Below are 23,900 nucleotides of genomic sequence, written 5' to 3' on the forward strand. Positions count from 1 at the left end.
TAAAAATATGTAGGCTATGGTTATAAATTACATCGATTTCTGTTGCTCTAAATCATATGATTTCCCAGTTAAAAGCAGTATGACATTAATCACCCATTTCGGTGCAGTGTTCTTTGAATTGAGATTTCCAACATGAATATGGAAAGAGTTGTGAGGTGCAGGAATGTGTAGGCTATACATAATATATTATCATTCTTAAGTAAATACTTTTGGATTCATCACAAACAAGAATCACAGGCAGTAATGTAGTTCGCATATCACCACAAAATGAAATGATTTCAACAAGTTGAACAGACATGTTTTGAGGGTAACACAGAGTTCGGATAAAGGGGATTTGACTCAGCCCAAAATTAATTTACATGAAGGCCTACAAGAAAAACATGTAAAATTGAAAATTTGATAAAAAGCCCCACACCCACAATAGTAAGAAATGTGTTTTCACGTCAATGTAATGTGATGTCGCAAGTGCTGTCCCATTCCTTTTTATACCAATTCGAGCCCTTGCAGCCTCTCGCACTCAACCACTTTACCAGGTGACGTCAATAAGTCTGTGAGGGCTCAGGGCTTGAGGGTTTAGGGGGGACATTGGGACTGGGCCATTGAGCGTACCTCCATGCCATTGGGCTCTGTGCACCAGCTCCACTACTTCCTGAAAGTCACTTGGCATCTTTATTTCCTGTCCTATATGATTGGCCTAAGTGATTAATCAGGTGTGCGGAAGACCCAGCGCACACCTGATAAATCACTTAATCCAATCATATTGGACAGGAAATAAAGAAGCCAAGTGACTTTCAGGAAGTAGTGAAGCTGGTGCACAGAGCACGTGCAAATTCGACGTTTTATTCGTCACATGCAACATACCAGTAAAATAAAATGAGCAGTGAGACGTTTCTCCGCTGGCTCTAACGTGCACACTAAGCTTAAGCAAGGTGAAAAAAACCAATACAAAATAGCAAAAGAAAACAACACAGTATATATGGACTTTTAATACAAAATGAAAAATATATAGCCGAAAGGGATGTGATGTGCTGAGAGCAGATTCAATTGTACAGTTTAGTTAAATGCATGAGTAGGCTACTTATGGATCTTGATAGGCCCTATATCTATATTATGTAGGACCATATGATATATTTTAGTTATGGATATTCACGTTTATTTACAGAATGTAATTGTGTCCATTCTGACGACTATGGAATATAAGGTGCTGTTGTGCTGAGTCTTAGTATAGCGACTGAGTTTAGTGCTTATTTATTAATTCACTGCCATTTGCAGTGTTTGTGTAGTGCTTTTATTTATTTTAGGACACTGCGATGCCTTGTAGAATCATGATTGTGAAACGTAATTGGAAATGATACAAATATCCTCGTATTTATGATTATGATTATTATTCAAGCCTAGGATGTCTGTAGAATTGATGTGAACGCAATCACCTCGGATTTCTCATAAATTCAGCCCTTGCGAACGGGCGCACTCCAATCTTGCCTACCTACGACTGCATTTCCGCGTTCTTGAACAAATCCGAGATAAGAAACCATTCAGGAATGCCAGAATTGTCCCGGGAACTTCGTAAGTGGAGTTGAGAAGAAATTTCTTCTTAACTTCTTCTTAACTGCGTTCAGGAATGAGGTCCATTGTCTTTTATGTTAATTGTGATCATGTGGAATCATGTGAACCCTGGCTGAAAGCCAAGTTGCTGCTCATGGATTGTATTTCAGTTCTGCTGTAGTGTATTTCGGATGCATCTTCTTCTTGTGAAACAGAACTTCAAGGAGGCCAAAATCGTCGAATCATCAATTTATTGAGCATGCCTAACAGGGCCAAAACTAAGGCAATACCACTTTCTTTCACGAGGCGGCCAGCTTATATGTCCTGGCTTCAGGACAAATATCACATGACAAACCAATTTGCATACAAGGATATAAACATGATCACAAACGGTCAACTGATGTTCTGACTGGTCAAGGTGTCAACTGGTCTTTGCATCAGCTGAGCTCTTGCCCCCCTTCCTCGGACACGGGGCTTCCTGGGATCATGTTACAACTGTAGGCTAACTGACTTATTCTTCAGAGGTGTTATCTTTATTGACTCAGGGACAAAGGAATGTTGACTTTAGGACAGAACATATGTTGTCACTAACCTGTTATAATAACAGTTCTACCTAAAGTGAAGTTTATTCATTATTCTTAATAAATGGATTACTACATGAGAGTAATACAAATGTATTGATGTAATACAGTATAATACAGTATAAAAATATACTACACTGCCTGAGACTTGTCCCTATTGACTTTACTCAAATACATTCTTAATTCGACCGTTTTTCCCCTGAAGTTCTTTTTTTATTAAAAGTCTATGCATTACAAATATACTGCACACGAGCTACATGCATGCACACGGGTGCATCTGGATCTACTGACGCGATCACTTTCGAGGTTCGCATGTCCGGGTCTAATTGTTGGATTGTTTTGTTGCTACATTTTCACACGAGGTCCTCGGTTTCACACGACCTCCGATTCAGACCCTCTGACGCCGCGCGTGGATTCCCTTCTGTCTGGGTGGGTGTTATCTGCTATGTGCCCTGTTGAGTTCTGATCAGATCTGCCAGCCACTTTAATCAAAGTTCACACCAGGTAGGTGGTGGTTGTCTGTCAATAACACTGACCTCCTCCCGCCGCCCGGGACAAAACGTTAGACGAGGCTCAGTCTTCAGTTAACCCCAAGATCGGCATGATGTCAAATTAATGTCACCTGGCATAGGACTTACGAGCAAACAAGTGAGTGTGGCTTTCATTTTGCTTAGAATCCAGTGTTGTTCTAGCCAGCTAGATCCGTGGCTAATGTATTTGTGCGTCTTATTCCCTTGTTAGCTAGCCATTAGCCTAGCATTCTCCTTCAAAAGTTTGCTACGAGCGCGCATGTTTGGTATGTGGTCGTGAGGAAGTTGAAATAATGCTGTTTGCTTGCTCGTGTCTGTACCTCCCAGTACCGTCTCTCCTAGGGCAGCTGTGACCGAAGTTACTCCCTGTTCTGTTTTGTCTTCTGTTCAAAACAGGACAACTCTTCTCCGTTAAAAACAACTCCATTTGCATGCATCATAGCCAGGTGTTTCTTGGTATTGCTTGTAATATTGTATGCAAATCTCTGATTGGGACTGTCTCAGACAGAGACGTTGCCATCACTCTGTCTCCGTGAGAAACCATGGTGGTCATCGCAAGTTCTCTTTATTGATTATTAGAGAAGATTGGATTCTTTTCTTCCACATTAGGCTAGTTGCTCCACCTGGCGGCGTGTTCCTTTAACATCCTCGGTCCGTGTCCCACTTTGGCATTCCAGACTGCTATCCCTTGGCTCTACTGAAGGCTTCTAGCTTGACTTGGCTCTAGGCTTTGGTGAGTGCTTGCCAATCAGTAGACTCTTATGTTAGATAGATGGATCCTGAGTGGAAATTCATTAATTGTATCTGTACATTAAATACATAAAACACATACAAGCACGGCAAAAATGTAAGGCACAACAAGGGCATTAAAAAGACATGACCATCATTACTTTTTACAGTAGTAGGCCTCTATAGTAAAAACAATAAAAGCAGAGTCTGAAGTCTCAGTTGTAGTCAGTTCAATTCATTCTTATGTCCACTTAATCAAATCAAGCTGTGTCAGGTCAAGTCATATCACCATTTCCTTGTAGGTTCTTAGTGACTTATGATGTTGAGCATGCCGCCAGAAAGAACCCCGAAAGGTACAGTATGTCAATATCAGGTAGGCTGCCTGTCTTGTAGCTCTGAAATGGTAAATTTACCATTTACATGAATTCCCTCATGGTATGTAATGTTTAGCTTTAGTGCCCATGTGTGTCATTGTGTGTGTATGACTACCGTGTTCTCTGGCTGTAGGTGTGTGTGATCAGAGCCTACTCTTCCACTCTCTGAAGGTGTATCTGAACAACAAGAACCGACTGCAGCCCATTATCGGTCAGTAACAACTGAATACGCGCGAGTGCGTGTGTAAGATTGATGGAGCGAGAATGTTTCCAATCTGTTATGCTTTAGTAATATGTTATAGTAATAGGATATGTTGTGGTAATTTGGTGAACATGGTTATTTACGTGTGTGTGTGTGTGTGTGTGTGTGTGTGTTTGTGTGACTGCGATGTGCAATGTGCTTGCAGGTTTGAGCTGTGTGATTGAATGTGTGAAAGCAGGTGCCAGGGAGGTGGTGTACCTGTGTGAGGTGTGTAAGTGTCGGCTCAGTAAAAATGATGCCAAGAACCACATCATGGGCAGTCTCCACAGATTCAACTACATCGTAAGTGTGTGTCTGTGAGACAATCATGTTTCTAAACACACTGTGTGCACTCTTAAAATTATGCTTTTCTTTTTTGCAACCATTTAAAATACCGCTTTTTTTGAATACAGTAGACACGCTCTCTTTAATACACAAACATGCACACTCTTTGTAGCAACATTACTCAACATTACCCACAATACATTGATTTAATATAAATGTTATATATTTATAGCACACAATCACTAATTGGCCATTTAGTCAGCCCTAAACAGAGTCGTGAATCGTGTGTGTTACCATTACCATTAGTCGTTAAGAAATCTGTCGCCGTGTGCTTGGGACCTCTGCCGGTACCTGTGCTAAATATGAACGCTGTCAGGCCGACGGTGTCCGAGGAAAATGGAAACGCACTGAGATGCACAAATGAGCAAACCTCTCTGTGTTAGATATATACATTTGTCCTGATCTGTCAGCGGTGTCTCTGTTTCCTGTCTTTGTTGCTTTGTGTTGGAGCAGAGAGTCAGGTACCCGCACTTTGTGTCTGAGTGGAAGACTAATACTGACCTGTCCAAGATGGCCAGACCTCTCATGGAGATGGCTCAGATACTGGAGAGGAGAGAGGGCACCGGAAAGGTACAGGTGTGTGTGTGTGTGTGTGTGTGTGTGTTTGTGTGTGTGTGTGTGTGTGTGTGTGTGTGTGTGTGTGTGTGTGTGTGTGTGTGTGTGTGAGAGAGTATTTGTGTTTGGGAGGGTTAGTCTGTGTGGAATCTGTTTCAATTTGTAAATTGTGTTGTATTTGAAAAGGGACTGTTGTGTGTGTGTGTGTGTGACCTGCCTGTCATCCCGTTAGGTGCTACAGCTGGACAGTGCTACATATGCAGAGATGACAACCAACAGCGAGAGTCATGGTCAGTCGCGTTGCCTCTCCTCACCCTGTCCTTCTTTCTCCATCCTCCTCTTACCCAGGATAACACCCACCTGCACACGCTACCAGTCTACCTCTGCACACGCTACCAGTCTACCTCTGCACACAGCCAGATTCATCAATGAGACATGAGACACAAACAGAATTTGTGAAACTGAATTGATTTGAAAAACAGTATTTTTATAAGGTTTGCAAACAGGGAAACACTGTACAGGCCAGAGTGGTATTCTCTGACAAAGAATAGTTCAACAAAGCATTTATACATTTCCTCACTTGGTATAGGTGGGATCCACCCGGGCTGTAACACAATAAGATCATTCTAAGTATCCACACACAATGGTAGGACGTGCAAACAAACATCCAGACTTGCACAGAACATCAGGAGGGATAAGAAACAACTCAAATTCAAGGTCCTTCTCGTGGAAAACAGGATGGGAGGATAGGGTTAGCAGTCGGCCTAGAGCCAGAATGTCAAGCTGACATTTACAGAGATTGCACAAGTCTGCTTGCATACAAATATCTTTGATTGTGGCACTCCTACAGTAATATGAGAAGAATTCTTCTATAACACACAGGATATTAAGGTTTTTACACATTTCACTGCATGGTTCTCTTCCCCCAGCCCTGACTCTACTGCATGCCATCAGAACTGGACAGAAGCTCAAGAACCAATCAGACAATCCCACTGCTCCGTCCGAGCGTCACGCCACCCAATCGCAGAGAATTGTACTTCCGCCACAGAAGCGATCCGTCAAACCTGAGATCGTGGTCCAATCACAGACGACTGCCGTCCCCTTCGACAGTCATTCCAACGTAAGGCAGGATTCCTTTCAGAGGGTCTCTGCCCAATCAGAGATGGACTCACCGAACGCCATTGTACAATCAGAGATCAGTGAAGAGGATCTCCATGGTTACACAGGGGACGAGCCATTGATTGGTGAGTGTTGAATTTTACAGAATGGTGTCCTAACAGCCGAGCACAATGGAAAATGTGTGTGTGTGTGTGTGTGTGTGCATGCGTGCGTGCGTATGTGCGCGTGTGCGTGCTCATGCTCGGTATCAGGTCTGACATGTGTGGTGGAGTGCAGAAGCGAGATGGAAGGCCCTCCTTACTGTTTCCTGTGTCGGTGCTGTGATACGAAGGCCACCAATGATGACATCCTAGATCACCTGACTAACCCCTACCACCGCTTCAACTACATGGTCGGTTCAGTCTACTTCTTCCTTGTTACTCGCCACTACCAGTAAACATTACCCAGTACCACTGTGCCGTAGATGCTGGGAGAAGTGCATGTGTTGTTTCACGCGTTGTGTGTCTGTGTGTTGCGGGCGCCTGTAGATGAAATATCACGCTGAGTGTTTGGAGGGAATGAAGGCAGGGCCAGATATCAGTCAACATCTGCAATCAGCTGCCAGGGAACTGGAGAGAGAGGAAGGGAGGGGACAAGTACAGGTAACACACACACACACACACTCCTGTAAGTTCTCGTGTGGAGACGGGGACAGTCAGAGGCTCAGCTCCTCCCATTCTCCACCCCACCCTCCCGCTGTCATCTGCTCATGTCATGTTCAGATCATGTTACGTTTCCTACTGTAGGTGATGAGATTATCATCCTCCCTGTGCAGCCAAATGGTTGTGAACAGTTACCAGTGGTGTAAGTACATCACCTGCTCTCTCCATCTCTCTCTCACACCAGTGGTGTAAGTACATCACCTGCTCTCTCCATCTCTCTCTCCTCTCTCTCTCTCTCCATCTCTTGCCTCTCTTTCACACCAGTGGTGTAAGTACAACATCACCTGCTCTCACCATCTCTCTCAGTCTCTCTCTCCATCTCTCTCTCCATCTCTCTCCTCTCTCTCACACCAGTGGTGTAAGTACATCACCTGCTCTCTCCATCGCTCTCTCCATCTCTCTCTCTCCTCTCTCTGATGTAAATGGTATGTATGATTTGAGTTTTTATGGTATCTGCAGGTCCTTAAAAAGTCTTAAGTCAAATGAATTTAACTAAATAAAAGGCCTTAAGTCTTAAATTGTCTTAGTCTTAATAAATTAATTACAGAGCACTACTCTGTGTTGTATAGAGGGGCTGTTAAAGAATTGGTGAATGGATGTAGATTTGTGATGTTCTTGATGTGAAGGGGTGTTTCGCGTTCTCAAAACAAACCGATCTGGTTCTACAGAAAACCAGGCCTTCATGCTCAACACGCCTCAGAGCTGCAGTATCACACATGACATCATTATTACCGGCTAAACTCGTTCTTCCATGCATTTGTCAAATTGTTGAATGTTTCATTTGCAATGTGCAATAACAACATTACAAGCAAAAGAAAGGTAAAGATATTGACATTTTTTCATGATAATCCGACAATGAGATAGCATAAGAGATTGCTGGTAGGTGAGGTGAGAGAGTGATGAAAACATCCAGATTTACAGAACAGGACACAATGATAATCATCAGTCATTTTTCTTTTATATAAGGCTCGCACAGCCTAATGTAAGAGAATCACAGTTTCAATAGTCAGTGCACTGTAGCTCTCACCATCTACTGTAATCCACCAATAGCCACTGGCGCTGTAGACTACCTAGCTAAAGGTCACAAAGTGTTTTTAACAGCGACACTCAATGCACACAGTGCGAGGGACAGCAGGGAGTCCTGGTCACTCAGAGCATCCAGGCATTCTTATTAGGGCTGGGTAAAAAAAAAAAAAAAGATTAATCGATTCTGAATCAAATGATTCAGAATCGATTAATGAATCCCAAAATCGATCTTTTATTGAATGAATGAATGAATAAATGAAGGAATGAATAGTTTAATTCATTCACTCATTCATTTTTGGAAATCACTATCGATACCCAGCCCTAGTGTTGATGTGTTGCATAACTTGGCAGTCATGTAATTAAGGTTACAGCTATAAAAAACAGGTTTTAGTAACTAACCGAATTGAATCGTGATAATCGATTCTGAACCTTGTGAATCGGAATCGAATCGATTCTTGAAATTCGAATCGATACCCAGCCCTAATTCTTATACAGGTGGCATTGTATAGTGACCTTAGTAAGCCAGGTCAGAACAACCATCAACACACAGATAAAGACTTTGTTATTTATTCCTCTTTACAGCTGGCCTCGCCAGTAGCTCATAGCAGTACGGTTCTTACTCTACACACAGACTTCCGGCAGCAAAATAGCACACACGCATCATCAGTTTCAGAATGTATATCGTCATAATAAAGACTTTGTTATTCATAACTAAGCTCGTAGCAGGATGAAGGCCTTGGATACAAGGCCTCTACAGTAGTCAAATCAAATGGTTAACCCAAAACAATCATCTTTGTCTATGCACAGTGACTTTCCATTCAGTTGAGATGACACAGACGGTGCACATTTTGTATTGATCAACTATGACACAGAGGAGTCTTACTGATGATGGGCTCTAAGGCCTATATTTGCCATCACACTTGACTTATTAATATTTGACTTACATCTGCTCTAGTGCTATTGATGTAGCTTTAATACTTTTAATAGGAAGTCAGACAGGGAGCTCAGAGTTCACCAAACAGGGTGTTTTGCCAGAAACCAGAGACTGTACACCAAAGACATTATTCTGGCCTAAACAGCGAGTACTTCACTAGATGTCAACCACCAATAAATCTTTATTCCACTGGTCCAACTGGAAACCACAACACTATCTTTATCAATCGTATTATAATGCATACTGTAGAACTATTACCTTTCATATCTGGAAAAAAAAACGTTTTCTCTGCCCTCTACAGTACAGTATATGACCTGCTAGAGGGGCCATGAATCTTATTAGAATGAGGAATGTCATGGGAGATCTATGGACACCCACCACGCGTTATCAGTCACGTCTGCAGACTGAGATTAATCAACGAGCACAAACAGAATTGCTTTTATATGATTTTTGCAAATGAGGAGACCAGCTCAATACAGGGTCACAAAGTTCTCCTTTTTTAAACACCATGGTTGACAACTCCCCCCAGGACTCTGTAGCCGTATCGGGTGAATGCTCAGCCTAGGGTGGTACTAGAGTTCATATCACAACCTGGTTAGAATGGTCTGACCACACAGATGGATTGTCTGCTCAAAGTTTAGCAAGCTCAAACAGAGCTCAAACAAGCTCCCTCATTGCACAGTCGGTATTTCATACTGACCCAGGAAGTACATGTTAACTCTTTAACAGCATATATCATAATACAATCATGATTACACAATAAAGAGAATGGTTTTACACATTTAATGGAAAAATCCATCACAGGAATTGATGGATCAAAGCACTGATAACAGTCGTTTTGTTCCCCAAAATATATAATGATTAAATCAGTTTCAAATATAAATCTGATCCAAGTGTCATAATCTGCCGATTTTACTTATTAAAAATATGTTCTTGGGCATTTGGTCTCACCGTCCATATATTTTTTGTAAATATGGCCTTAAATTGCATTGTGGCATTAAAAAGGTCTTAAAAAGTCTTAAATTGACCTTGCTGAAACCTGCAGATATTCTGGTATGGCTGTGTGCTTTTCTCTCTCATTGCCTGTGCTGGAAGTTTGAACCTGTGTGTGACTGTATGTAAAGTATCAACAATGGCTGGATATTAAAATACTGCATCTGTAACCCGCTTTTCTCTCTTTAAATGGTGTACGTCTCTCTCTCTCTCCCCCAACTCCTTCATCTACTGGAGGATTGTCTTTAACTCCTCTCTCCTGAACCTGGTTCCATCGCCTTTTTTATGTACTGTCGTTCTATATTTCTTGTTCTCTCCCTTCCTTGTCACTCTGTTGTTGTGTGTGTGTATGTCTTTCTCTCCCTCTCTCTCTCAGGTGTGGACATGTTGAAGTTTGGTTTCAGTGAGGTGGCAAGATCAGGAACAGTGAAACAGAATAGGGAAGATATACCAGGTAAGTGGACCTTATAGTAACCCAAAATCAGCAGTAACGTGACCCCTCCAGCAGTAAGTGACCCCTCCAAATCCTCCTTGTGGTTGTGTTGGGTTTAACACGTGAAGGGCAAGACATGCAGTACATTTACAGACCTCCCGATGTACCTTCTTTTTATCTCTCTCTCTCTCTCTCTTCTATCTCTCTGTTCTCTTCTCTCTCTCATCCCCCTAACTCTGTACATCCCCTTCCTTCTCTCCAACCCTCTAATTCTCTTCTCTCTACACCCCTCCCTCCTTCTCTCTCTCCATCCCTCTAACTCGCTCTTGACATCCCTCTCTCCTTCTCTCTCTTTCACCCCTTTCTCAGTCTCAGAAACGGGCCATGATGCAACAAAGGTCAAAGATCAAGGAGTGTCACTAAAGCGGCATGCGTCGATGCCACAGCAGCATGACCCCGCCAGCTCCAGGCCAGCTACTGAGGTCAGGAGAAAGAAGAAAAGGCCAGTGGAGGTGCAATGCTGTGAGCCGGTGTTCAAGGTAAGCATGTCTCTAACGGACGGCCCCCTTCTGCTGGAGAGGACATCCTTCAGCCAGGACCCCTCCCTTGAGCACCCTCCCACGCCTGACTTCCCGCCGAGCCCCTCCGGCCAACCCCAGTCCATCAGCTCAGAGGTGGATTGTGGTCCAACGCCACCCCCTAGTGGCGGACTCCCATTCCTTCAAACTGCAGACCAGGACACGCTCACTGACCACCGGCAGCCGGGAGAGCAGGACGGCGCCACTGACGGTCGTTATTTCGGCAACGGTGAAAGCACCACTAGCAGCGGCGGACTAGCCAATGTCAGTGTGACCTTGAACATTGACAGGCCGCAGCTTTTCCCTGACAGCTACTCTGCCGGTGAGGACGAGGGGCCCACCAATCCACCGCTGGCTACAAGAGAGGGGCCAACTGAACATCCGTACCATTCCGGAGAAAGGCTAGCCAGTAATCGGTACCCTTCAAGAGAATGGCTAACTGACAACCGCTACCCTTCAAGAGAATGGCTAACTGACAACCGCTACCCTTCAAGAGAATGGCCGATTGACAGTGAGTGCCGTTCAGGAGAAAGGATTACCGACGGCTTCCACCGTGAGGAAGAAAAGGCAGGCGATCGTCAATATCACTCAGGAGAAGGACAAACTGACCGTCTGTACCATGCAGACGAAAGCACAACTGCCCGTAGGTACACTGAGGAAGAAGAGCTGTACAGATCAGAGATCCAGAGGGGTGTTGGGTTGAGGGTTGAGGTGATGAAGGCGGAGGTAGAGGAGAACAACAGGGAGTCCTACTCTCCACAGCAACAGTACTACACGAATCAGCCTCCGTTGCAGTACCATACACGGCACCGGGACTACGGGGATGCCGCGGTCCTTCAGAGGCGTGACATGGACTTTCATACGGGTGACCCGGCCCTTTACGACGGCCACATGGGTGTTTACAGGGCCAATGCCAGCGTTAATATGGGTGGCGTAGCTGCGGAGCCTCGGCTGCAGTTCTACGAGATGAGGTACAGGGCACAGTGGGAACCCACACAGCCCTCCCCTGACCACTTCCGCTCCGGGTCACATGGGTACGAGGCGCCGCCCAATACCTACCCACCCCAACCTCAGGCCCACAGGATGACCTCTGACCCCTACTATGCTGTTTCGGATGGGTTTGGAACCAGCCCTGACCTGAACCCTGAACCCCGGGGGCACCCTTCTCACCAGCTATACATCCGAGCACAGACCCAGGGGTTCGGAGCCCTCCCTGGCCCGCCTGTGTTCAGGACGCTGCCAGATCTCGGCCGCCACCCAGAGGTTATGTCAGGGGGATTTGTGAGGCCCCCCTCTCAGCCCTACTTTCCTGACCCAGAGGTAGGGTACGTAGACCCCCACTTTAACCCCACCCCTGACCATCCGGGCGCCCTCTACCATGGGCACACTTCAGCGTCCAGCCCATGGGCTTCTCCAGGCCTGCCTGGGACTAACCACCCAACTGGTCCACAGGTCATTCTAATGCTGCTGTGACTAAAGACTATTTCTTTTTTTAAATGTTTGTTTGAGACACTGGATTCTGCTGGGGCGTTTTGGCGCTCTGTTTGGCCAAAAGCTGAGGTAATCCTCCACACCCACAGACCTGATCTGAGTATTTTCAGTTCTACCTGCAAGGCAATGGATTTCCAAATTCTGTTTTTCCTCTGTTTATCTGTATTTAAGCAGTAGCTGCAGTGTTAACTACAGCAGCCCCACAGTAGGGAGGAGGTGTTTGAGGTTTGAATGTGCTGATATAGATTAGTTAGTCTTTATTTAGTGGGTTTTTGCAGAGGTTTTCAGACTTAAGCAGTGAACCTACTTTAGTTTCAACTGTAGACCTCAGACCACAGGTTCAACACGCCTGTTACTTGTTAAAACTCAGCAAAAGGGACTTTTTGTCACATTGGCATCTGATTGGACAGGTGTTCATCAAGAGATAATGTGCTCTATCTGTGGATTAATGTGCTCTATCTGTGGATGAACATCAGTGATAATGTGGCACTCTGAATGAACACCTGACCTTTACAGTATTGATTGTTGTACTGCTGTACTTTTCTCTTCTGAAGTATAAGTGGCAGTGTTTGTCGGCTACATTACTGTATTATTATTTTGTATTTTATTTTTTACATTTTGATCATGGGACAAAGCCCATGTTGAGCCATCTACTGTTCAGTGGCAGATTGTTGTTGATAGTAAGCCACCATTCTATCTTTTGTATGCAATGTGAATGCAGTATTTCATTTGTAAAAAAGGTTATACACTGTTTTATCTGAGGTGAGGAGTCCTGTGTTTGTAGATACAGACTTCTTGGTTTGGGAGGGTATACAAGTATTTTGAATCAATAGGGTTTAACTGCTATAATATATCTCATGATTTTTAATTATTTGACAACAGTCTCCAGAAATGAACACGAAAAGCTATTTTTCCCCATTTGTCATGCTGTGTACAGAAAGTGAGAATAACCTGGGTATATAATATAGTTTTGTATTTCTACCCAGACATGTGAAGTCTTCATATAAAGTCAGTGTTATGTTGTTGTTTTTTCAGAATTGGTTGCATACTACTTAAATTCAAGTGCGTTTGATTAACTATATTGTGTTAATTATCTGAAGATCCTGAGACAAACTGTCCAGTTGTTTTCGTTCAAACCTGGTTTTCAGAGTCCCTTTCTATAAAAGGTTTCCTGGCCTTTAATTATGCCAAATTCATGACTAAAATAATACACAATGTAAGAACAATTTAGAACATTTCTTCATGCAAGGCTTAATTTGTTTTGTACCCAGTAACTATAGCCAGATAATGCAATGTCCACCACATTGCTCTGAACTCATGGGTTAGACTCATCAGTATGACCATTCATCCAGCACCCACAGGGTCCTCTTAAGGCCAGGTTTGGGTGGTGACTCATCAGTATTACCATTCATCCAGCACCCACAGGGTCCTCTTAAGGCCAGGTTTGGGTTCATCAGTATGACCATTCATCCAGCACCCACAGGGTCCTCTTAAGGCCAGGTTTGGGTGGTGGTGTTGCTTCTTTCTGGACAAAAAGCAAACTAGTAAAACAGGACTTGACTCACTGTACATTATTTGTTTGTACTGAGATTCAATCAAAGGAGTTGGTACTGTATCTTGAGTGTTATGCCTTTGACCAAATAAAAGAAGCCAGTAGCACTTGGTGTAGTGTCTTTTTGATTAAAAATTCTAATAGTAGCTCTGTGTCTCTATATTCTGCTTTAAGTATGCTTAAAGTGCACCTTCTTTCATTGATTTTAAAAGGAAAGAACTGGGGTGAGTGTCAGTGACAGGATCAGTGAAAACATCTGTAGACTACCCATCCTGTGTGTTTAAGGTCAAATGACCACTCACCCATGTCAACGAAGACTGTAACCTGACAACTGAGTTGGTGCTCCGCCCCTCTTCTTGTGGTGCTTTAAATGGCAACAAAATAGTTTTATACAAACCGTAAACTACTGTTAAGAGAAATGCAACAGAAAATCCCTCTAGAAGAGTTAAGGTTTATCAGACTGACGATTGTCCTTATGACTAAGTGAACGAATATTACTGGAACCTTCACGGGGTCTTACCATAAGGCTGCTCACCGATGACCTAATTTTCTCATCCACAAGATCACTGACAAGTAAAAGAAGGGTCTCAATTATTATGATCTCAGTCAATAACTAGTATGAGATCATTGGATATTAGGACCATGGAGGCCAGGTTGACATATAACCAAATACTGCCAGAGTCATGAGCCATGCGTAGAAATATCTCTCAAAAAGGCCATAACATTTCCATAGAATTTACATGTCATTACGTCCATGACTCACTCTCACTTTCTCCTCCATATGAATACCATGTTATGATAAGGGGTCTATAGGTCACCTGATGGCCTGTCCAGTTCTTTGACACCAATACAGGTTTGGGAAATGGAAGGCTCCATAGACTAAAGGATAATCCAAAACCAAGCCTCACCATACACCTTGAGCTCCCTCTCAAGGGACATTTCTGACGAACGGCTTTTTTGCTAGATGGGATTACCTGTTAGAAATGTTATGATTTGATGCAGAATAATCTCCATAATATAAACAATAAATAATTGATTATGTTGCTGGTATAGCATATACACTGGCGAAAAAAGCTATATGGTAAACCAATTGAAAATGAAAGTAAATAAGGTAGCAGCTGCTTCGATAGGCTATTTAACAGCTTGCCATGGATCAGCGGAAGAGGGTAGCGTACCTACTCTAAAGGTAGAGTTCCCATAAACAGAGAGATCGTAGGGGGTTAAGCTTATGGCTAAATTAAAGTTGGGCTTTTGGTTAGGGTTAGGTTCAGGTTAGGCTTAAGTATAGGGTTGGGTTAAGTTTAGGGTTGGGGTTATGGTTTGGCCGGTCTCTGCGTGGGAACTAACGTAGGCCACTACCACAACAAAATCGGGACAACTATAACTGCGGGAGACTTTTTGGGTCCCGTTTGAAATGTGCAATGAATGACTATACACATATGACGTTTGTCAATTTAAAACATGTTTTACTCGTCTCTGTTAACAGCCCTACAGAACTGCCTTTGGCATTGCTGCAGCTCCCAACACGGCCAGACTTATAGTGATTTCTCCTCTTTTAATACGTTTCCCTTGACAAACTACAGCGACTTTCTGGACTTGCAAGGCTGGACCATTTCTCTCGAGAATTCCCTACATTCCTCCCCCAATCAAAATGTGTGTTGTTCGTTGTTATGGCAACTGTAGTGTCTACGAAACGTGAGTGAACAGGGTGCAGTTGCAGATTGTTAGTTGGCTAAATTCATATTTTGCATTTCCTCGCACTAAAATGGCACATTACAAAGTAAGTATGCGTTCTATGAATACATGGCGTTGACATTAGCTAGTGCTACTCAACCCATTACCGAAGTTAGAAGATGTTCTGCTTGTCGACACTCAGCTCGTCTTTGACGTTTTTGTTATTGTTGTTGCGTTTTACATTTTGTTTGGAGCTAACATCGTCTGTCATTCTCGGAAGCAGTGCTGTGAAGTACTAGAATTACATCTTTTTAAGCCGAATGTGTCTCAGCTAGCTAGCTAACATCAGCCAGCGAGCTGAACTGGACACATCACAGCTCACACTAAGGAAGCTTCCACTAAATTACAAAATGAAGTAATTATAACTGTTCAGTTACGTTAGCTGAACTTCTCGCCTATTTAAGGGTCCTGAATCCAAACGAGAAGAATTTCGAAGATACCTTGAAAAGGCTGGTGTTCTAGACAGCCTCGCCAGTGGTAGGTCTCTTTTCAGGAAGTAACTCATTTGGTTGCATGGTTTTACTAACGTTACTAACTGTTGGCCCTGTATAACTAAAAAATGTCTTCTTCCAGTACTGGTGCCACTTTACGAAGAGACGGATAAACCTGATAATGCTTTGGAGTATCCTTTTGACTTGGTGATTGCATTGGTCAGCTGTTGGTGTAGTATTCTTAAGAGGGGAACTTGGATGTAGGCCTATAGTTTCATGGATCAATTCACTAGATACATGCCAAATTCTTGCTTGGTGCCATCAACTTGAATTCACTGGTAATTAGATTACCTTACAGCAGCCTGTGATGAATTGGGGTATCATTATAGTGCTGTTCAACCTTCACTCAAACCACAGCTTCATAAAGCACCACCTTGGTGTGCCTGGGCCAGACACAGCAGATGCAGAGACACTCCGCCTGGAACTGACAGAGCTACAACAGAAGTGTGAACTGCTGATGGAGGAGAACAAAGAACTAAGGAATAGGGTGAGGGAATAATTCTTATCTCCATACTGTGCTATGTCCAAAATGGTGCCCAGTACATTCAGCACCTCTAGGTGCAAGCCCCTGAGTTTTTTATTTTGTTTTTCAGATTCTACAGTAAGAACCAATGCCTGAGGATGGAGCAGCAGAGTAACATTTTAGAGCAGACTAACATTGCAGTGCGAGGGGTTGCATTGTTCTTTGTTTAAAAAAAAAAGAATAATGTAAAGATGTACACCAATCTGCCACAACATTAAAAACACTGACAGATGAAGTGAATAACATTGATAGTGTGATGCTCTGGGAAATGTTCTGCTGGGAAACCTTGGCTTCTGGCATTCATGTAGCCTAGATGTTACTTGTACCACTTACCTAAAGATTGTTTCAGACCACGGCTAACAGGTGTCACTGCATTGCGCTTTAATATAGCTTCCACCCTCACTTTGACCCCACATTGGGTTCGAACTTGACTTACGAACTGATTTACGAACACACGTGACCACCACTCATAAACACCGCAACCAGCTACAGTATGCCATTGAAAAGCAAGTGTAGTGTATATGTTGTATCTTTTTGTCTTGACTTGGAAAGAATCTTCTGGAGAAAAATGCAGTTTAAACCAAATTTATTGAGCACGCCATTCGGTCAAATCCGGCGGTACTACTGTACTTTACTCGGTCACCGGTTTATATCCTTGGCTTCAGGCCAATGAGCACACGATAAACAAACAATTTTGCATACGAGGGAGGTACATTTACAACTAGTCTTCTAATTGGTCAATAGGTGTCACTGAGCTCTGCCCCCCCTCCGGACATGGGGGCAGTCTTGGGGTTTTTCCGGTCCTGCTTTGATCACCTGTAGACTTCCTGACTTCTTCTTCAGGGTGCCATCTCTATTGTTCCTCAGGTGGCAAAGGAATGTTGACTCAGGACAGGACATGTGTTTGTCATCTACATGATAAACTAATTAAGTTAACCAAGTTCCTACTGAATTGGAGTTTATTCATTATTCTTAATAAAATGATTACTACATGAGAGTAATACAGATGTATTGATGTAATACCGTATAAAAATACACTACATATCCCCCCTTCGAGGCGTCTTAACGCCTCGACACAAAACAACATTAAACATAAACAATACCCCAAAACACATACAAATAACCAAATCTTCACACAACAACAAAGCAAATCGGGGGCCAGAGGTTACTAGCACTTAGCCCCTCCGAAGGAGAACAGCCCTCAGCGCTGTCTCATCTCCACGTCTCACGCTGGAGCCATCTTCAGACATCAAACCCCCAGGTGTCGCAATCCTCTCTGACACCCAGAGAACAATGTCCGCAGCAAGATGGTAAGCTCACCCCGTCCGAAACAGGGAGAACACTCCAGGAATGTCCAAGAATGACCCTCAAGTCATCCGTGACTCCACACAGTTCATAGCTTCATGCTGGTGAGGGGCAACCACGCCTTGGTAGCCCACTAAATGCACTGCAGGAAAATCTGAAAACATCAACACAGAACTACACAAAACACAGAACATCCTATAGACATAGGCTAAACCTAAATTACTACAAAACAGAACAATCTAACCAAGGAGACGTGTACACACACCTGAATCAAAAACACAGGTGAAATGTAGACGACCCCCTGCTGTCTGATTAAACAAGAGAACAATATACAGACAACAGGTGACCGTCAGCCCCCAGGATGGCATACATCAGGCATTGCTAGGGCCCGGCCCCCAGGGTCCACGGTACCTGTAAAACAACACTTAACACAAACCGAGGTTAATGACAGAGGGGGAGGCCTAAGGCCAACTCCTCAATAGAATGCATAAACGAACAGCTTATGGCCATTCATTGACTATTGAAACACAAACTCCTAAATCAAAGTGAGAAACATAACCTATTTGAACTGACTAAACAGCTTTGTAAACCAATTATCTAAACTGATGTTATATGAAACCATAACTGAATACTCCTACTATTATGAAATTCCTATAATAAACTGAACTTAGCATCAAATCATTGATAATCATTCAACACACATGACTTTTTGTTTTTGTTTTTCTGAACAAAAAGATGGTTCATACTCTAGAGTCCATATCCAACTAGTTTGCTTCTATAATAATCTTCTGGAGACAAGTGTTTCTCCAAAATGTCACAGATGTAATAAAAAATATTCCTCATCACTTCAACTTCAATAATGAACTCAGGCTCAGAGGTGACAACGTAGGTTATCACCGCTATCATTCTCCTAAAAAATTGATTCTAAAAATGTAAGAAATACTTATTGTATTGTAAATTGCTGATGACATCTAGCCAATGACATGTTTAACTTCCTCTTCACCCCCCCTTTTTTTTTTTTTGAATACTTCAGAATTAATAATCTCCCCCTGTCTGAGGCTGTTGGAAAACAGGGAACGGGAGTGAAGATCACATCATTGGTTGTTGTTGTTGTTGTTGTTCTGCAAAACAACAGCTTGTTTCTATTCCATTACTTTCCAATTACCTTCAACTACTTCCTAATCTCCTTCAACTACTTCCTAATTACCTTCAACTACTTCCTAATTTCCTTCAATTCTTCTTAATCTAGTACATCCTTGGTCCATGTTGTATCATCTTCCTTCGAGTCAGACTCCTCATTCACTTCTTCACTAGTACTACTAGTCTGTTTCATTAGCAACACTTCCTTTCTATACAGCACCTGTCATAATCTTACTAATACTTTCATCATATCCTCCAATATCCACTCCTTCATCTACAGAAGAGTCACTGTCGCTTCCACACTTTCCCTTTTTGTTCATCTACTTCTTCTTCTTTTCAGCTGGTATCAGATGCTTATCTAATTTCTTGGTTTTGCGCTTCACATCAAGATGAGTTACAACGGTCGTCCTGGCATTTCCCTTCTGCAAAATATCATTATTATCATCTCTGATTACATATCTTCCCTCAGAATTTAGCACAAGTAACTGTGTATAAGCCATATTAGATTCCCTCTTGATGTCATAAGAATGCGAAGTCAAAACTTAATTCATGTGGGAGAACAGAGCATCACTCACTCAACAGCTTGTCCGTCGTGCTGTTGACTTCCTCTATTTCGGTTGGAGCTATAATTACTGCTTCCAATGCTGTGTTCTGTATCCGTCCCACTTTACTGAACAGCGTCAAGACTATTTAAGATCCTCATAACTTAATAAACTGTTAACAATTCAAACTATCAATAAACCTATTAAGAATCTAACACTATAAAAATGAAGCTTTATCATTTATGTAATTAATAAGAAATGAACACTCAATCACTCACGGACATAGGACTGTTCTTGCTCTGACTAAACTTCCTAACCAGATATAATCTTGCTCAATCTCAACCCTAGTCTTCAGCACAGGGAGCGATCGGTCCCATTTAAGCACTTTTAATTTTTGCAAATTAAAAACCACAAAGCCCGGTTTGACGCAAGCTTAGGGTATTGTGCACCAGAGGACAATCCCCTCATTAATCGCTGTATGCCAGAAAATAATGAATTAAAATAAAAAATATTTTGACGTAGACATCGAAATGTCCACACCACTTTGCCTGTCAGCAAGTTGAGTCCTACTGTCCGTTCACTCAGTCCTTTCACTCCATACACACAATATGCAAAGCGTAATATATGTATGTACGTCTATATCGCTCTACTAAAGCAACCCTTAAACTGATGTTTATTCTATCAAAAACCAAGACACCTTTAAACCAGATATCCAACAGACCACCAATCACTCAAAATCCAAAGCTCATCACCAAACCATCTACATCCATTTAACAATTAAACACCCTCAAAACCACTTATATCCAGTATCAAGTAGAATTATTATATATATAATACTTATAATAATAAAAAGTTGAATAACTATAAATAATTAATCAAGTAATCAATAAAATATTGAAGAGTTAATCAATTAATAAACTAACCATGTATCCTTATTATCAAATCAAGTAACCAAACCAATCAATCACCTTATCATAAAACACCAAGCCTCAAATGCAGGTCAACCACTCAAAACAATTAAATCAGGTGATCAGTCTAGTTCAATTAATGAGCATTAATCAGCAATTCAGGCTTACTTTTCAAGCAGGTGATGGATGGGTGGATGGATGGATGGCTGGTATTGGTGGCTGGTTTGGACAAAAGCTTTTCCGGATATAACTGTAAACAGATTGACTCAAAAGGGGAAAACCCAATTAATAAAAAGCAATGATAATTAAAAATATATTTGTTATTAACAATCCATTATTCTAAAGTCAAACTGTCATAAAACACACGAATAATCAAACAAATATAGAAAGCGGTCATATCTATCAACGGCCACGCGATGGCAGCATTGAACCACCTATTACACTTGAATCCATACAATAGACCAACGTGAACTGCAATCTAAACGCCACTAGATGGAGGCATAGGACAACAGAGGTGAGAAGGATGAAAGATTTCTTAATATCCCTAAAATCTGGCTAAAGTTATAATTGACTAGTGGATTTATAAATTAACTTATTCTAATCTAATCCAGTCGTCCCATACACCGCACGACCCACTGGATGAATTATCTGTCCCTAATTTCTAAAGACAGGAAAGAGAGAGAGATAAGAGAGAAAGAAAGAGAGAGAGACAGATAGATAGAGAGAGAAACACAATTGGGTGACTTCACACCTACAAACCACAGCACAACCCCCCTGGCCAGTGAACGCGTTTCACCGACCCCCCCCTCTTCACAGCTGTTTGATGAGGGCTAGGAATTTACAACTCAGGGAGTTGCTTCACCCACAAAAGACAATTAAACAGGAAATATCAGCCAATATTATTTACATTAACTCAACTTTCAAACCTTACAATGTATAAAACCAACAAACACACAATCTCAACTTTTAAACTTTAAAGCACAAAACCCACAACACACGGCTCTCATTCACTCTCCTCGTTCACACCTCAACTTTCACACCTCACACAGCCCGTCTCCTCACACAAAGGCTGTGGACGCAGGCACACACACACGTGGAAGAGTGAACAAAGGATCTCTCTTCCTCAATCATTCATTCAAGAAAGTAAGAATATCTACATTAGACAATTACAAGAAACAGGACCAAATAGCAGACTGCTAAAAACGTACTTTAAAACGAGACAATACAGGACTCCGGTTTAGCCTGTTTCACATTTACTGGTACCTCACACTTAACACAAATATGCAATCCTATGCATTTAATTTAACCGGTTTTCATTAGAGACATGGAACCCCACTCTGGAGCTCCCGTCTTCTCTGAACTTTGCGCACTCGTATGCGTCTTTTCAAGACTAGGCCCTACGAAGTCAGCGCATCAATGCGTACACAATTTTAAATCTATTCTCCTTATTTATTGGAAGTTCTTTACGGCGAAAGCATAAAATAGTTTGCAAGACAGTTTACCTCGATCAAGACTCGCGAGGTCGTTCCCTCTTGTCCTCCTTGGCCGTTAGGTTCACGTGAGGTAATTGAAGTCGCTATCTTTCAAGGGTCTTGCAAACGTAGCTAGAATCGCCGTCTCGTCCCCGTCGCCAATATGTTGTATCTTTTTGTCTTGACTTGGAAAGAATCTTCTGGAGAAAAATGCAGTTTAAACCAAATTTATTGAGCACGCCATTCGGTCAAATCCGGCGGTACTACTGTACTTTACTCGGTCACCGGTTTATATCCTTGGCTTCAGGCCAATGAGCACACGATAAACAAACAATTTTGCATACGAGGGAGGTACATTTACAACTAGTCTTCTAATTGGTCAATAGGTGTCACTGAGCTCTGCCCCCCCTCCGGACATGGGGGCAGTCTTGGGGTTTTTCCGGTCCTGCTTTGATCACCTGTAGACTTCCTGACTTCTTCTTCAGGGTGCCATCTCTATTGTTCCTCAGGTGGCAAAGGAATGTTGACTCAGGACAGGACATGTGTTTGTCATCTACATGATAAACTAATTAAGTTAACCAAGTTCCTACTGAATTGGAGTTTATTCATTATTCTTAATAAAATGATTACTACATGAGAGTAATACAGATGTATTGATGTAATACCGTATAAAAATACACTACATACGGTATTACATCAATACATCTGTATTACTCTCATGTAGTAATCATTTTATTAAGAATAATGATAAACTCCAATTCAGTAGGAACTTGGTTAACTTAATTAGTTTATCATGTAGATGACAAACAGATGCCCTTTCCTGAGTCAACATTCCTTTGCCCCTGATGAACAATAGAGATGGCACCCCTGGAGAAGAAGTCAGGAAGTCTACAGGTGATCAAAGCAGGACCGGAAAAACCCCAAGACTGCCCCCATGTCCGGAGGGGGGGGCAGAGCTCAGTGACGCCTATTGACCAATTACAAGACTAGTTGTAAATGTACCTCCCTCGTATGCAAAATTGTTTGTTTATCGTGTGCTCATTGGCCTGAAGCCAAGGATATAAACCGGCGACCGAGTAAAGTACAGTAGTACCGCCGAGATTTGACCGAATGGCGTGCTCAATAAATTTGGTTTAAACTGCATTTTTCTCCAGAAGATTCTTTCCAAGTCAAGACAAAAAGATACGACATATTGGCGACGGGGATGGGATGGCGATTCTAGCTACGTTTGCAAGACCCTTGAAAGATAGCGACTTCAATTACCTCACGTGAACCTAACGGCCAAGGAGGACAAGAGGGAACGACCTCGCGAGTCTTGATCGAGGTAAACTGTCTTGCAAACTATTTTATGCTTTCGCCGTAAAGAACTTCCAATAAATAAGGAGAAATAGATTAAATTGTGTACGCATTGATGCGCTGACTTCGTAGGGCCTAGTCTTGAAAAGACGCATACGAGTGCGCAAAGTCAGAGAAGACGGGAGCTCCAGAGTGGGGTTCCGTGTCTATAAAAAAAACCGGTTAAATTAAATGCATAGGATTGCATATTTGTGTTAAGTGTGAGGTACCAGTAAATGTGAAACAGGCTAAACCGGAGTCCTGTATTGTCTCGTTTTAAAGTGCGTTTTTAGCAGTCTGCTATTTGGTCTTGTTTCTTGTAATTGTGTAATGTAGATATTCTTACTTTTCTGAATGATGTTGAGGGGATAGAGATCCTTTGTTCTCTCCTCCACGTGTGTGTGTGTGTGTAGGCTACTGTAGCCTGTATGTGTGTGTGTGCCTGCGTCCACAGCCTTTGTGTGAGGAGACGGGCTGTGAGAGGTGTGAAAGTTGAGGTGTGAACGGAGAGTGAAAGGGAAGCGTGTGTTGTGGGTTTTGTGCTTTTAAGTTTAAAAGTTGAGATTGTGTGTTTGTTGGTTGGATCCATTGAATGTTTGAAAGTTGAGTTAATGTAAATAATATTGGCTGATATTTCCTGTTTAATTGTCTTTTGTGGGTGAAGCAACTCCCTGAGTTGTAAATTCCTAGCCCTCATCAAACAGCTGTGAAGAGGGGGGTCGG

General features: G+C 42.4%; 1 protein-coding gene across 4 annotated transcripts; it reads left to right on the top strand.

Annotated features, from left to right (window-relative positions):
* The first annotated feature begins 2,332 nt into the window (after positions 1 to 2,332).
* LOC311328306 (uncharacterized protein) lies at positions 2,333 to 13,721 on the top strand. 4 transcript variants are annotated; one of them, XM_084462293.1, is made up of 13 exons: positions 2,333 to 2,774; positions 3,266 to 3,389; positions 3,688 to 3,738; positions 3,893 to 3,970; positions 4,167 to 4,303; positions 4,799 to 4,921; positions 5,133 to 5,190; positions 5,830 to 6,144; positions 6,271 to 6,410; positions 6,547 to 6,660; positions 6,805 to 6,862; positions 10,050 to 10,127; positions 10,476 to 13,721. In XM_084462293.1, exons 3-13 carry the CDS (start codon positions 3,702 to 3,704, stop codon positions 12,155 to 12,157), a joined length of 2,820 nt encoding a protein of 939 aa, XP_084318419.1. In that variant the 5' UTR covers positions 2,333 to 2,774; positions 3,266 to 3,389; positions 3,688 to 3,701; the 3' UTR covers positions 12,158 to 13,721. The 4 variants fall into 4 exon arrangements, with proteins under 4 accessions (XP_084318419.1, XP_084318417.1, XP_084318420.1 ...); XM_084462291.1 differs by having other exon boundaries at positions 3,334 to 3,389; XM_084462294.1 differs by having other exon boundaries at positions 3,334 to 3,389; positions 4,799 to 4,915.
* Positions 13,722 to 23,900: the final 10,179 nt, after the last annotated feature.

This window comes from Borostomias antarcticus (assembly GCF_949987555.1).
Source record: "Borostomias antarcticus genome assembly, contig: scaffold_65, whole genome shotgun sequence".
Classification (NCBI taxonomy): Eukaryota; Metazoa; Chordata; class Actinopteri; order Stomiiformes; family Stomiidae; genus Borostomias; species Borostomias antarcticus.

Excerpts from the sequence above, each read along its gene's own strand:
- LOC311328306 (XM_084462292.1), top strand. The coding sequence starts at position 3,702 with ATGATGTTGAGCATGCCGCCAGAAAGAACCCCGAAAG. Across the intron at positions 3,971-4,166 it reads CCGACTGCAGCCCATTATCG|GTTTGAGCTGTGTGATTGAA; the intron begins GTCAGTAACAAC and ends ATGTGCTTGCAG. Across the intron at positions 4,304-4,798 it reads TCCACAGATTCAACTACATC|AGAGTCAGGTACCCGCACTT; the intron begins GTAAGTGTGTGT and ends GTGTTGGAGCAG.